Source organism: Cydia splendana, chromosome 27, assembly GCF_910591565.1.
Source record: "Cydia splendana chromosome 27, ilCydSple1.2, whole genome shotgun sequence".
NCBI classification, from domain to species: Eukaryota; Metazoa; Arthropoda; class Insecta; order Lepidoptera; family Tortricidae; genus Cydia; species Cydia splendana.
The window spans coordinates 9057396-9071249 of NC_085986.1; the positions used below are offsets into that span (position 1 = coordinate 9057396).

General features: G+C 37.7%; 1 protein-coding gene across 1 annotated transcript; it reads left to right on the forward strand.

Annotated features, from left to right (window-relative positions):
- Positions 1-5516: 5516 nt before the first annotated feature.
- Positions 5517-7754, forward strand: LOC134803787 (gamma-secretase subunit pen-2). Its single transcript, XM_063776623.1, has 3 exons — positions 5517-5662; positions 5901-6005; positions 6818-7754. The coding sequence occupies exons 1-3, from the start codon at positions 5602-5604 to the stop codon at positions 6955-6957; spliced, it is 306 nt and encodes a 101-aa protein (XP_063632693.1). The 5' UTR covers positions 5517-5601; the 3' UTR covers positions 6958-7754.
- Positions 7755-13854: the final 6100 nt, after the last annotated feature.

The following is a 13854-nucleotide window of genomic DNA, read 5'->3' on the forward strand; positions in this document are numbered from 1 at the left end:
CAGCTGGAGGGAGGGCTGGAACACTATACACCAACACTCCTCACCTTCCGCCGGTTGCACCAGCACGAACTTGGTGACGCTGAAGGGTGGCGAGGAGCAGAGGAAGCGCCCGCTGTCCTCCAGCTGCAGGTCGGGCAGCAGCTGGAGGGAGGGCTGGAACACTATACACCAACACTCCTCACCTTCAGCCGGCTGCACCAGCACGAACTTGGTGACGCTGAAGGGTGGCGAGGAGCAGAGGTAGCGCCCGCTGTCTCCATCTGCAGGCCGAGCAGCAGACAGCTGGAGGGAGGGCTGCAACACTATACAACAACACTCCTCACCTTCAGCCGGCTGCACCAGCACGAACTTGGTGACGCTGAAGGGTGGCGAGGAGCAGAGGTAGCGCCCGCTGTCCTCCAGCTGCAGGTCGGGCAGCAGACAGCTGGAGGGAGGGCTGGAACACTATACACCAACACTCCTCACCTTCCGCCGGTTGCACCAGCACGAACTTGGTGACGCTGAAGGGTGGCGAGGAGCAGAGGTAGCGCCCGCTGTCCTCCAGCTGCAGGTCGGGCAGCAGCTGGAGGGAGGGCTGGAACACTATACACCAACACTCCTCACCTTCAGCCGGCTGCACCAGCACGAACTTGGTGACGCTGAAGGGTGGCGAGGAGCAGAGGTAGCGCCCGCTGTCCTCCAGCTGCAGGTCGGGCAGCAGCTGGAGGGAGGGCTGGAACACTATACACCAACACTCCTCACCTTCCGCCGGTTGCACCAGCACGAACTTGGTGACGCTGAAGGGTGGCGAGGAGCAGAGGTAGCGCCCGCTGTCCTCCAGCTGCAGGTCGGGCAGCAGAAGCGAACTGGAGGCAGTCGGGCCGGAGGGCTCGATGGCGAAGCGCCTGTACAAACAGTAACACTCTTAACTGTACCTTCTTCTTAGGCCCACTTGCACCATCCCACTAATCCGGGATTAAGCAGTTAAACCGTTAACCTAGTGACAAATTGTATGGGTAATGCATATTCATTATTGCACAAATAAATAAGATTTTAGTAATATCATATTACACAAAGAAATTACACAGAGATTATAATAAGGTAACAGGCGGTCTTATCGCTAAAAAGCGACACGAGGTGTCATTGATATGACATTAACCGTTTTGTGTGAAAATATTAAAAACACAAAAAAAAGAAAAGCCTATGGATATGAAACCAAAAAAAATATGGAACTGAAATCTGTTACACTTGGAGTTACTAGTACTACAATTTGACACTGGGTTAACGGTTTAACCGGTTAACCCCAGGTTAGTGGGTTGGTGCAAGTGGCGCTAAAGAGCAAATTAGCAGAGAGCCTACCTCGAAAAACGGAATATCTAAGTACCTCTCTATCGTACGCGTACGAAATTACGAATATGGAAGAGCGAGGCGGTAACGAAATTCGATTTACGTTTATCGAGGTAGTTCCTCAGATAATAACCGCACATCCCAAGCAGGTATAAAGTTGAATGACCCAAAGTTGCATTATAAAATATAAAAAAAAACAACAAAAATGCGTGGCACCAAAAAACCGGCTCAAAACACCTTTTCAAGGCCATCCTAAATTAGCCGTAAGGTTATTTAATTGCTTATTCAAAAATATATCTGCTGTATTTGTCTTAATGCAATATTAAAGGATTCTTGTTTAAGAATATGAGCAAAATGCACTAGATATTATAGATAAAGTGTATACTTGTATAGTATATAGAGTATAACCGTACACGGCGGGAAGAAGTTGATAACTCGAGATATTTTATTGAAGAAATTTGAACTTCTGTCTGTCTGTCCGTCTGTCACAGCGAAACTACTGGACCAATTAAGTTGAAATTTGGTACACATATGTAAGTTTGTGACCCAAAGACGGACTTGTAACGTAATCAAGTGAATTTTAAACATGGGGGCCACTTTTGGGGGGTAAATGAGAATATTAAAAACTAAAGTTTTTTAAACTATAAATAGTGTTACATATCAAATGAAAGAGCTCATTGTGAGAATCTCAAATATATTTTATATTATTATTATTTGTACTCCATTTTGGATTTCACGGGCCTATAAATCCTGGTCTTTTGATAGGCTTGCGTGGGGATATAGATCCAACACGTAGAGGCCCCTTGGAGAGCTTTAATAATTATTATTTGTGAAGCAGGCAGGCAGTTGAAATAACAGATAATGCCTGTATCTAGAGCCATCAACCGAGTTTTCAGTGTTGAGTAGAGTTTGCATTGTGCTTGTCTAGTTTATTCTTAAACTCATTGACACTTTGGGCCGATACCACATCCTCTGGGAGTTTGTTCCAAGCTTTGACCACTCTGTTGCCAAAGAAGTGTCTATGAGGATTATTGTAGGACCTGTGTGACACCAGCTTATACTGATGACCTCTCAGACGGTTGTTGTTATTGCGTTCTAGCATCTTATGGAAATCTTTGAGGTCATAGTGTTGGGTTAGGTTAGTATTTTATACGTCTCGATCAGATCTCCACGCTCTCTGCGCTCCTTCAAGATTGTGAGCTTTAAGAAGTGTAGTCTTTCTTCATAGGACATGTTTTTGAGTTTCTTCGGTATCTTGGTGAAACTACGTTGAACTTTCTCCAACATCTCAATATCCTTGATAAAATAGGGGCTCCACACTTGAAACGCATACTCCAATATAGGCCTAACATAGGTTTTGTGGATTTTTAGCATCATATCCGGCGTCAGATTCCCAAAAGCTTTTCTTAGGAGCTTTTATAATTTTAGGATAAATAGTTTAGAAGTAATTCAAGAAATTAGGCAATAAATGACCCCCCCCCCCCCCCCCCACCCCACCCCCCCTTTAAAGACGTCAACTGACGCGCGCGGCTACAGCTCAATATCAACCTTAGTGCATTCTGACAAGATTAACAATGACGCGCATCTGCATCCAATGCGAAGTCTACAACAACATCAACAACAACACCAACATCAACCTCAGAATGTTGAGGCTGTCGAGACATTGCAGTGCATCCAAAATGTTCGCTGAGGCACGTACAGCGTACAGATGACTTTTTCGCCATCAGGAGAAAAATAATTGGATCACTCCTGAAACGTATGCGGGGCAGCAGCAACGGCCTTCTGATGGCATTGGCAGAGCGCCTCGACTCTCCCCTCACTCGCTACTGGGTTGAAGTGGCGATCGGCAGGGCCAAGTAGAGCAGATGGTCACCCAGACTGCCTTGCTTGCTCCTGGCAATGGCTAACCTATATTGTGTAGGTTATTATATTTAGTTTTGTATTTAATTTATTTCATATTACTTTATTTTTTGTCTTTGTATTGTGCCACTAACATAGTTATTAAGATACCTCTGTAACTAACATACTATGGATCGAACTTGGTCTGAATGAAATGATTTATTATTATTTATATCTCCTTAGATTTCACGGGCCTATAAATCCCGGTCTTTTGATAGGCTTGCGTGGGGATATAGATCCAACACGTAGAGGCCCTTTGGAGAGCTTTAATGTCATGTAGAACGCCTGCTGGACGCCCGTTCACAGGCGCAACATTATTATTATTATATTAAAGAAGTTTTACCTATGACTAGAACTCCCGTTGGCAGCCACATAGTTCCACATAAACAACCTCGGCTGCCGGTCTCCTTTGATCTCACAGACCAGTGTCAGGTTGTCGCCGGCCCTCCTGATGAGGACCTCGAGGTACTCCGCCTCAGAGATCAAGGGCTCCGGACTGTGGAGAGACAGGTGCTGTGCCGGTTCACTGCGGCCTGTGGGGAGAATTAATGTTTTTCAGAAAATGTGTTGGGATAATTATTGTTATTTCACAGATACAAAATCTTTAATCAGTGTGATTGTGGAAGTGTGAGTTGGAAGGGGTAGACCTCGGCGGACTTTCTCTGATCAGATTGGGGAAATCCTGAAGAAGGCCAGGTCAAGAGCACCCTAAACCGGCGAGCGTGTATGAGGAATGTTATGAAAGTGAAGGAAGCTAAAGAGTTATGTCAGGATCGTAGCAACTGGAAATCCGTGGTCTCTGCCTAACCCTCCGGGAAATAGGCGTGATTCTCTTTAGCCTTTTTCTACCCTTCGGGTGTAGGCCTCCTTCATGTTACGCCATTTGTAACGGTCCTGTGCAACCTGATTATAATATGTATGTATGTATGTATGTACAAAATCTTTACTGCATGTAACTAACAGTTGACCATGAAAAGTCTGGAACAATTTTGATAGCACACACAGTGCAAGAGTTATTTTACTTGCACTGTGCCTGCTATCAAAATAGTTGCACACTTACCTTGGTCTAGCTCTATGGATCTAACTTTCTTGTTCTAGCATTCTAGATCTAACATTCTAGAGGGATCTAACATTCTAGAAATAAATAAATGATTATGATTATAACTAATTCATACATATTATAATAATGTGACGATATCAACTAAAAGGTACCACATAGTTGGTGGTTGATAAGGTCAATTTTAAATTGAAGCTATAAGGAAATAGCTCCTTATTGACGACCAACAATAAGTACCCTTTTGGTTGACAATGGCACATATCATTGAATACTTGCCCAAATTTGAAAGTTTACAAAAATCATCCAACTATAATATTATTATTATAATCGATGTACGTCTCAGCTAGTCCTTTGCTCTAATAGAAAATTAGGTCAATAGACATTTATTGATATGTTATTTTGATTTGGTTTGATAGGTAGGGAGATCCCTACTTGTTGGCTATGGATTCTTGTTGCAAATTGTTAATATACTTAAACATTTTGTTCTACACTTTTTGCTATTATGAGACTGTAACAGGACTATGTGTTTTACTTAGGATAGACATAAATGGTATTGTTTTGAAAACATACAGTTTACGTCGTAATAAATTATAATGATGCCATTTCTTGAGATAAGATAAATCTTCTCAGTGAATAGAGGCCAGTAGATCTTTTTGAAGTGAAAGGACCTTGTTTATCAAACAAATCATACCGTTAGGACCAAATAATGTTAGGTAAAGCTGTAATGCTACGAACGAAAGGTCGAGGTTGTGATAAATAAGGTATAATCGGACAAGGTATTGTTTGGATAATAATTTTAGCAATTATGTGTAGTCCAGTGTCACTCCAAGGTCTTAAATGCTACAAATAATTGATTAAAATCGACTAAACTGTGAAAAAACCTTGAAGTAACGAATCCCTGAAGTTAAAATTTTGGTAAAGCACAAAACTCGAACAGATACTTACATATTTGCACTGTAACTAAAAGAAAAATAAAATTAAGGAACACTAATTTACTTGATTCATACATTTTTATTTAAGAAAAATACTAAAATACATCTTATAACTTGACGTACAACACTACGCCATATTTGTTTCTTAGTTTTTTTTTCTACCAAAACAAAGTGGACATGGCTTGGGAGTACTCTTGTTCATTCACAATCAGCCATTCAAACTTTCTGTCATGTTCTAATCTGTCGCTTTTTTCTATAGCTTAAACAGCCCTTGATGACAAATATAAATGTCACTGGTCACTGTCAGTTTACTATTGATAGCGAGTGCATTGTTTATTGCAAAAATAGCTATTTTATTTAAAACAACTCACTAAATCCGAAATAAACATGGATATAACAAGATTACCTAACGACAAGAAATTACAATTATGCAGGTGGTACTTCAAAGGTATGTAAACATTAAAATACGCTCGAAAATGGCAGATATCCCGTTAGCCTTTTCTACGTTATTTCAGCATTACATTTAACAAGAAAAGTGTTTTAAATTACTGAATCTGATTCCTGTTTTCTTGCTCTATCAGTTTATGATTCTTTTTAGTCCAAGAAATATGTATAAGTTGTTAAAAATATGACGCACAATATTATTTTATTTTATTTTATTATAACACAACGTCCAATGTTTTCAGTTGGTTGCGTGTTCTTACCGTTCGTGTGGGCGGTGAACGCGGTGTGGTTCTTCAAGGAAGCCTTCACGAAGCCGCCGTTTGATGAGCAGAAGCAAATCAAGAGGTGTAAGTGTTCATATCCATACTAATATTATAAAGGCGAAAGTGTGTCTGTCTGTTACCTCTTCAGACTTAAGCTGCTGAACCCATTTAGTAGAAATTTGGTATAGAGATAGTTTGAGTCCTGGGGAAGGACATAGGATAGTTTTTATGTCTGAAATCATCCCTGAAGAGAGTGCAATGCAAAGGGGGGTGGAATTGAAAGAGTTAATGAATTGCCTAATAATTGACGCGAATTGAATGATTGCTATTAGCATTATCCAGGCTCTATACCTACTTTAGCTGCTGTCACTAATAATTCCACGCAGACAAAGTCACAGGCAAAAGCTAGTTAAATAGTAAAAACAAATTGCTCCTGGCCAATATGCCCCTAGGCTGCAGTGGCTGCTTTACATCAGGTGGGCAGCACGCTTGTTTGCCACCGTTGTGGTATAGAAGGTACAAAATTATATTTAGTGAACAATAGCAATTCACTGCTGTATCTTGATCACTAACGGATTATCTGCATGGGTTTGGGTGTCAAATTCTCTTTTTTTCATCCAAGCTATAATTAGATAGAGAATACTAAGAGATATTTATAGTTATATCATCATCATCATCATATCAGCCAGAGGACGTCCACTGCTGGACATAGGCCTCCCCCAAAGAGTGCCACAATGACCGGTCTTGCGCCACCCGCATCCAGTGGGGGTATAGTTATATAGATGTGAGGAATTAAAAAATATATATTTTGAGCAGATCATTTGTGCAACTGTGCTATAATATTGGGAACTCAAAACTCATAAACACAAATAACCTGATTTTCTACCCAATTCCAGATGTGGTAATGAGCGGCCTGGGCGCCCTGGCGTGGGCGGTGGGGCTGATCTCGTGGGCGCTCATCTTCCAGGCGCGGCGGGTGGCGTGGGGCACTACGGGGGAGGCACTGTCTTTCGTGCTACCACTGGGCAGGGCTTAGTTCTAAGTTTACCCTTCTGTTAAGCCGTTCTGTTCAAGTAGTAAATTTCCCAATCAAACAGTAATTGTATCAGGAGCACAGCTTAAATTCATTATACTTATCCTCCTAAGGCCCAGCCACACAAATGAAAAACCCACAATTTGCCTTAAGTGCAGGGAATAGAGTTGATTTTGGTTTTGTTTGAAAATTGAACGAAAAATAAAACAAATGCATCTCTGAATATGATTTAAATTTCATCGAACTGAATAAGTACTTTAGGTAGGACCTTGGGCCTTAGGAGGATATATGCATACTTACTAGTTTGGCGCGATGACCCAAAATGGTTCTGGCCTCCAACACAAGAGCATGCATATGATTTATAATTTTGAATGGGCTGAATTCTTGGGTCCACATTGCCAACAGTCAAGTTCATAGATATGAATACAGTTTTCCATCTTATTGCTATGGAGTAAGGTGAAGAAATGTATACATATTTATGAGCTCGACTGTACCACTCCCTTCCCGCAGGGCTTGTTTGCTTTCGAACGTATAGTTCGTTTTTTTTAGCATTAGAAATAAGGTAAACAATCTTGATGTGTCTTTCAATTGAAAAACACATTTTAAAAATAAGTTACGACAAATATGTAACAATTATGAATCTAATACGATAATTTATATTCTTCTGCTTTCATAAGTAATCGTTACTGATTTTTAAAAGCGTTTTTCAATTAAAAGACATGTCAAGATCGCTTACCTTCTTTCAAGTTCTTTCTAATGCTAAAAAAAACGAACTATAATTATAACATTCCACAAAAATTACAAAACCCTAAAAACTTACTAAAATATAGGGATTAAATCTTTAACACTATTCTCTGTAATTTCAGTATTGCTATAAAATTATAAAATATAAGCAAACATGACGCATATAGTTTTAAATGTTTTATACAATAAGTTGTAAATAGAAATTATTTAATAAACTTAAGTTACTGAAAGCTAAATAAGTTTCTTATTTACAAACCTACATCAGCAGATATAGAAGTTCTTGTGGCAATATAAAGTGATTGACAACATAAAAATATCGACATGTCTGTTATCAATGTTACCTTAACGTTTTTCTTAGATATTTATTACATTTTATTAAAAGATACTGATATAAGAGCTACCGCGAAATATAGAACACGTTCAATATTCTTCTCCTTTGATATATTGGTAGTTTTCTATTCTTTTGGCATTGTATACTACAGTTTAAGTTTTAATTTTTAAGTGGTAAATTATATGTAATAAAATAATGATGTACCTATCGCTTGTTAATTTATTTGCATTATTGAAATTTATCGGTAACTTACCTACTAGTAGAATTTACATATTTTAAATAAATATAAATATACCTAATATCGATAACAGATTTATCGATGTTTCATTTTCTCAAACACTCGTTTTTGCCACAAAAACTAACTTCTATGTCTGTACATCTGTATTACTGGTAGGTTTATTTCTGAATTAGGCACTTTTAGTTGTGAATGAATAATTTGTTACTTTTGATTTTGGCCTTGCATGCCTTGACATAGGCTGAATAAAGTCGAAATTTTAAAACACGTCACCTAATTTCTCCCTAGTTTTTAAAATTCTTGTCCGTTTCTTACAAAAACTTCGAAACGACACATACCTAGGGAGTGTAGAAGGTAGAGAGGGCCAATAGAGAGTACTCCAAGGCTCGGAACCGGTTTTTTCTTCATACAAAAAATACCGGTATTATTACGTTCTTTTTCGTTCTTTGGTTTATTATTTAATTTTTAATGGGACATTGTAATAATACCACGTTGTTACCTAAATACATGATTCAGTCCCACGTAAAGATATAAAATAATTAAAAATAGTGGGCTATTTTGGGATTTAAAAAAAAACCGGTTCCGAGCCTTGGAGTACTCTCTCCAGGCGGGTGTTATGCCTGGGGATCGAAGTCCACTGAGAGTTGGTCGGAAGTTATATATATAGCAACTGACATTTAAAACTCCGTAAGCGCGATGTAGATGTCGTCCTAATTGCGTTCTAGCTCGCTAAACGCCATCTGTTAGATTATTATGGCACGACGTTGGCAGTGACAGCTAGAGGAAACGCCACAGGAAAAACGGTTATCAAGTTTATCAACGGCGTTTTAGATTTGACATGATTTGACAGAAGTTTGAGTAGATAAAATAAAGTTAGACCGAGATAAGTCAAACTTCTATGATATAACACTTGCACGTTGGGCTATCAAAATCGCTGCCGACTTAGCTTGGTCGAACATGGTCTAACTGTAAAACAGTTCTCTTTCTGACACCGCCCATAACCGTTTGACCTAAAGGTTTGTGTAAAATACAAGGCTCGGAACCGGTTTTTTTCAAAACCCCGAAATATGCCAATATTATTAATTATTTTCATGCTCTTAACGTACGGACTGAATCATGTATTTAGGTAACAACTTCGTATTATTAGATTGTCCCATTAAAAATGAAATAATAAACCAAAGAACGAAAAAGAACGTAATAATACCGGTATTTTGTGTATGAAGAAAAAACCGGTTCCGAGCCTTGGTAAAATAAACCTTGACACGAAAATAGTCATAGCAGTCAATAAATACACACGCGATGCGGATAAATACAGGGTAGCGGCGTAGCGTGGGCGAAGTCGCATCTGCGAGGCCCTTTTCTTTCAACGTGCCGAACGGGGCCTCGCACGAGGCCCATTCGGGCGCGAGGCCGTGTGCGAAGGCCCACTTTGCCCACGCCTAGCTAGTCTAGCTACGTCACTGACACAGGGAATAAAAACACACACATACACAAAATACTTTTATTACAACTGTATCTACACACGCTCACGGCTACTATACATTCGCAGAACTACATCATAATCGGCTTAGCATTTGAGACTCTTTATAGATCTATTCATACAGGGTAGAACAATATATAACAAAATTAATAAGAAGTTTCCAAACAAATTTCATGTGGAAATTTCGCAAATTTGGAAACTTTCCGACGGCACATCAGTAGTGTTGTTGTGTGTAGCTGAACAACAACATTGTAGTTCATTATAGTCGATTAAAACATTCCGTAGTCGCGGAGTTCTGTGATATACTTATATTTCACATTTTTTTAACAGTAGCAGTACCTCCGTATGGCACAAAACTCAAATAGATAGGGTGTAAGGCCATGGGGTATATTCATTGACATATATTATACCTATTAATGGAATCGTTTACTATCGCATGTTATCGGCCTACCTTTAATCGATTTTTTTTATTGTTTCTTCTATTGAGGTGTATAAAAAAATCGATATAAACAAAAGATATTTTGTAGAAAATTACTTAAAATATAATGATGTAGTTTTACATATATTGCAACAAGCCATCGTTGAATAAACTTAGCCGTCCAATAAATAACTCCATGTTATGTCACACCAGTCACACGAGTTCCTTTAATTAAACAATAAAACATTAAAAACAATTTGTTCTTTAAAAATAATACTGTTTCTTAACAGCTGCCTTATAAATAATAGTTCTAGGAACATTACTTTATATTGCGCGGCCAACAAGTGCCTAAATAAAATATAAAACTTAACTTAAACAACAATAATAATTATAAACAAATTATTACACAATGTTATCACTATAAATAGTGATTTTGTTATTTCTGCCCATACAAAAAAACCGCTATTTGCAGTAAAAGTTATCCAGTATTACCATAGAGAAATATAGTAAGAATAGTGCTCACTCCATACATCAGTTTTGGTACCAAAAATACTATTTTCGCAGTCGACATCTAGCATCGAGTAGCGGAATTATCAGTACCGCTACTCGATACGAGATGTCTCTCGTGTGGCGACTACGAAAATTGTATTGAACAACAATTTACAACTAATATTAGAAGCAGAAGGAGTTGAAAATAGAGTTCCGGTTAATCCGGTATAATATTAGCTGAAAATTGTTGAGCATTAGACTTTTCGGTCTCCGCTACATCTATTGTCAAGTAGCGGTACTGATAATTCCGCTACTCGATGCTAGATGTCGACTACGAAAATAATAGTCGTTTCGGTACCAAAACTGATGTATGGAGTGAGCACTATTCTTACTACATATTCATCACTCAGAGTATGGTTAGATATAACAAAATCATCCTGTATACGCGGAGACCTAATTGTATCCCAAAAGCAATAAATAAATGAGTTATTATAAGATAATAAAACCTTTAAAAATGCAATCGTACTAAGTACGTACTATCAAATGCTTCATTTTTTAGGGTTCCGTACGCAAAGGGTAAAAACGAGACCCTATTACTAAGACTACGCTGTCCGTCCTTCTGTCCGTCTATCTGTCTGTCACCAGGCTGAATTTTGGTGTAGCATTGTTGGTTAAAAGCATCTGTATGCCCTACTCTAGGTGGAATAGATAATTAAATTAGGGTTAATAACAGTAATATTAACCTTAACCAATCCTCTCCCTAGAAAAAAATTGAAGAAAATCATTTATTTTTACTATGCTGCACTAAAATTGCTGGAAAATTAACGATCCCTGCTCATGAGTCATGAACCGTGATAGCTAGGCAGTTAAATTTTTCACAGATGATGTATTTCTGTTGCCGCTATAACAGCAAATACTGAAAACAGAATAAAATAAATATTTAAGTGGAGCTGGGGCTCCCATCTACCATACATCAAACGTGATAATTTACAGTTTTTTTCTTAATGGTACGGAACCCTTCCTGCGCGAGTCCGCCTCGCACTTGGCCGGTTTTTTAATTATGTATTTAGATTTTCGGCTCTGCTTACTTCTACACGGTTACTATCAAAATATTGTGTAAAAATACTATTTTCTGAAGGTTTACGCAACTATTGTACTTTTGGAACAAAATAATGTAGAGGCGAAACTATTGAATATATAATTCCCTTCTTCATTTGCACTGCTTAGGGTAAACTCAGGCAATTTCGTGACACTATTAAATTTAATTACATTTTTAATTGAAAATCAGTGTAGATACCTCAATGCAGAAATAAATAAATGATTGATTGATTGATTGATTGCACTGCAACTGACATTTTTTAAATATAATACATTGTAGAATATCAATCGAGATTGTTCTGATTGGGTCAAAAACGGGAAAAATGGCGTCTTTCCAGTAGATATTAGAAAAGTTAACGTTTTGGGTACATTTTTCTAAGACTTACATCATTCCTAGAACTTTTAAAAAGTAGGTTATAATTTAAGACGCCTATAGGATAAAAAAAAACTAGGCCTTCAATTCCATTTTATGACGTAGACAAGAAAGACGCATAACATAATATTATGCACCTTAGCTCAAACTAAATAGTTTTTTTTGCTTGTTATTAATCACGAAATTGACCGAGTTTACCCTGTAACTTATATTATGAATACAGGCGCTTTTAAACTACGCTTATATTTTATACTGAGATTCCATATTGACATAACTATAGAAATACCTAAATATCATATGCTTTTCATAGCGTGCTATCTCAAAAAAAAATGGTGCTCCCACACCGGCTGTTATATAACGTTATAAAATAAAAGCCAGTGTGAGAGCACCTTTATATTATCTTTATTTGTCCCTCTCGCACCTACTTGTTAGAACGAGGAACTAGCATAGACCTCTTTAATACTGTTTCTAATTTTCTGTATTCTATCATGAATATATTTTTTACAAGCCGTCCTATATTACATTTATGTTTATAATTACATTTCGTGGCAATAGGAGTACAGATTAAATACAGTGTAAACTCCATATAACGTGACTCGATATAACGTTTCACCTATAACATCGAAACAATTGGCTCTAGTTGGATTATTTTCATATTACTTTCTCTCTATTTAACGAAAATTCTCTATAACGTCCCTCTTGAATGTATAGAGTTTACACTGTAATTATAAAAAGTAGTAAAAAATTATGTTTGACTTAATATTGCCGTTTAATAATATTGATGTTACTGAGTCATATAAATAGTTACAAATAAATCATAACCTGTTTTGATTACCTAATTTGATTTCTTGCGTAAGTCGTGTAAAAATCTCTTTGAAAAGGGTTTTCCACTTTACCTATTAGGCATATTCCTAAAAAACGAATAGTTTACAATTTTAGATTAATTATATTCAAAATACTAGGCATCACTTATATACTTTTCTATGACTTTAAATATGTACAATATAATGTACAATTTATACTTTATTAATCTCCAAACGGTTTCCATTTTGTTTAATTTCAATAAGTTGATAAAAGCGCCGTCTATTGATTAGCGTCCACACGATTTTAACTAATTCAGTAGCGACATCTGTGAATGTATATGTAAGGTCAGGTTTCTATGCCTACCCTCGTAAAACCCAATGTGCATTACTTTGTACACTAAGGTGTGTTATAATGTTCTTTAGTTTTCTTTAATTTATTGTGTGAACGGCACAACCCAACTTACTATACAAGTTGATTTAAATTTCCCTAAACTGAAATTTGTAGGCTTTACGAGGTTATGACTACGCTCCATATATACACCTCTATCGGGTAATATCCAGCAGTGAAGCGAAATTAAATTTATACTAGAGTCAGCCTAAGCGGCTATTCATAAATTACGTCATTTCTAATTGGGGGGGTCTGGACATCGGATGATTCGAGGGGGTGAAAAATCGTCAAAAATAGATGACGCGCCCCAATTTGAACAGCCCCTAAGCTGACAAAATGTGGAAGTGACCATAAATGTCCTGTTCCCACAGGAATTTGATATCTATGTGGCACTTACACAATTTACGGACTCTCGTAGCTTAGTTTCGGAAATATCATTGTATATGGCACGTAAGTTAAAATACCGATGTTTATGATGTATTACGATACATAATGTCAAAGATTTACTGTACCTACATATTACATACGCTCTGTAACCTGC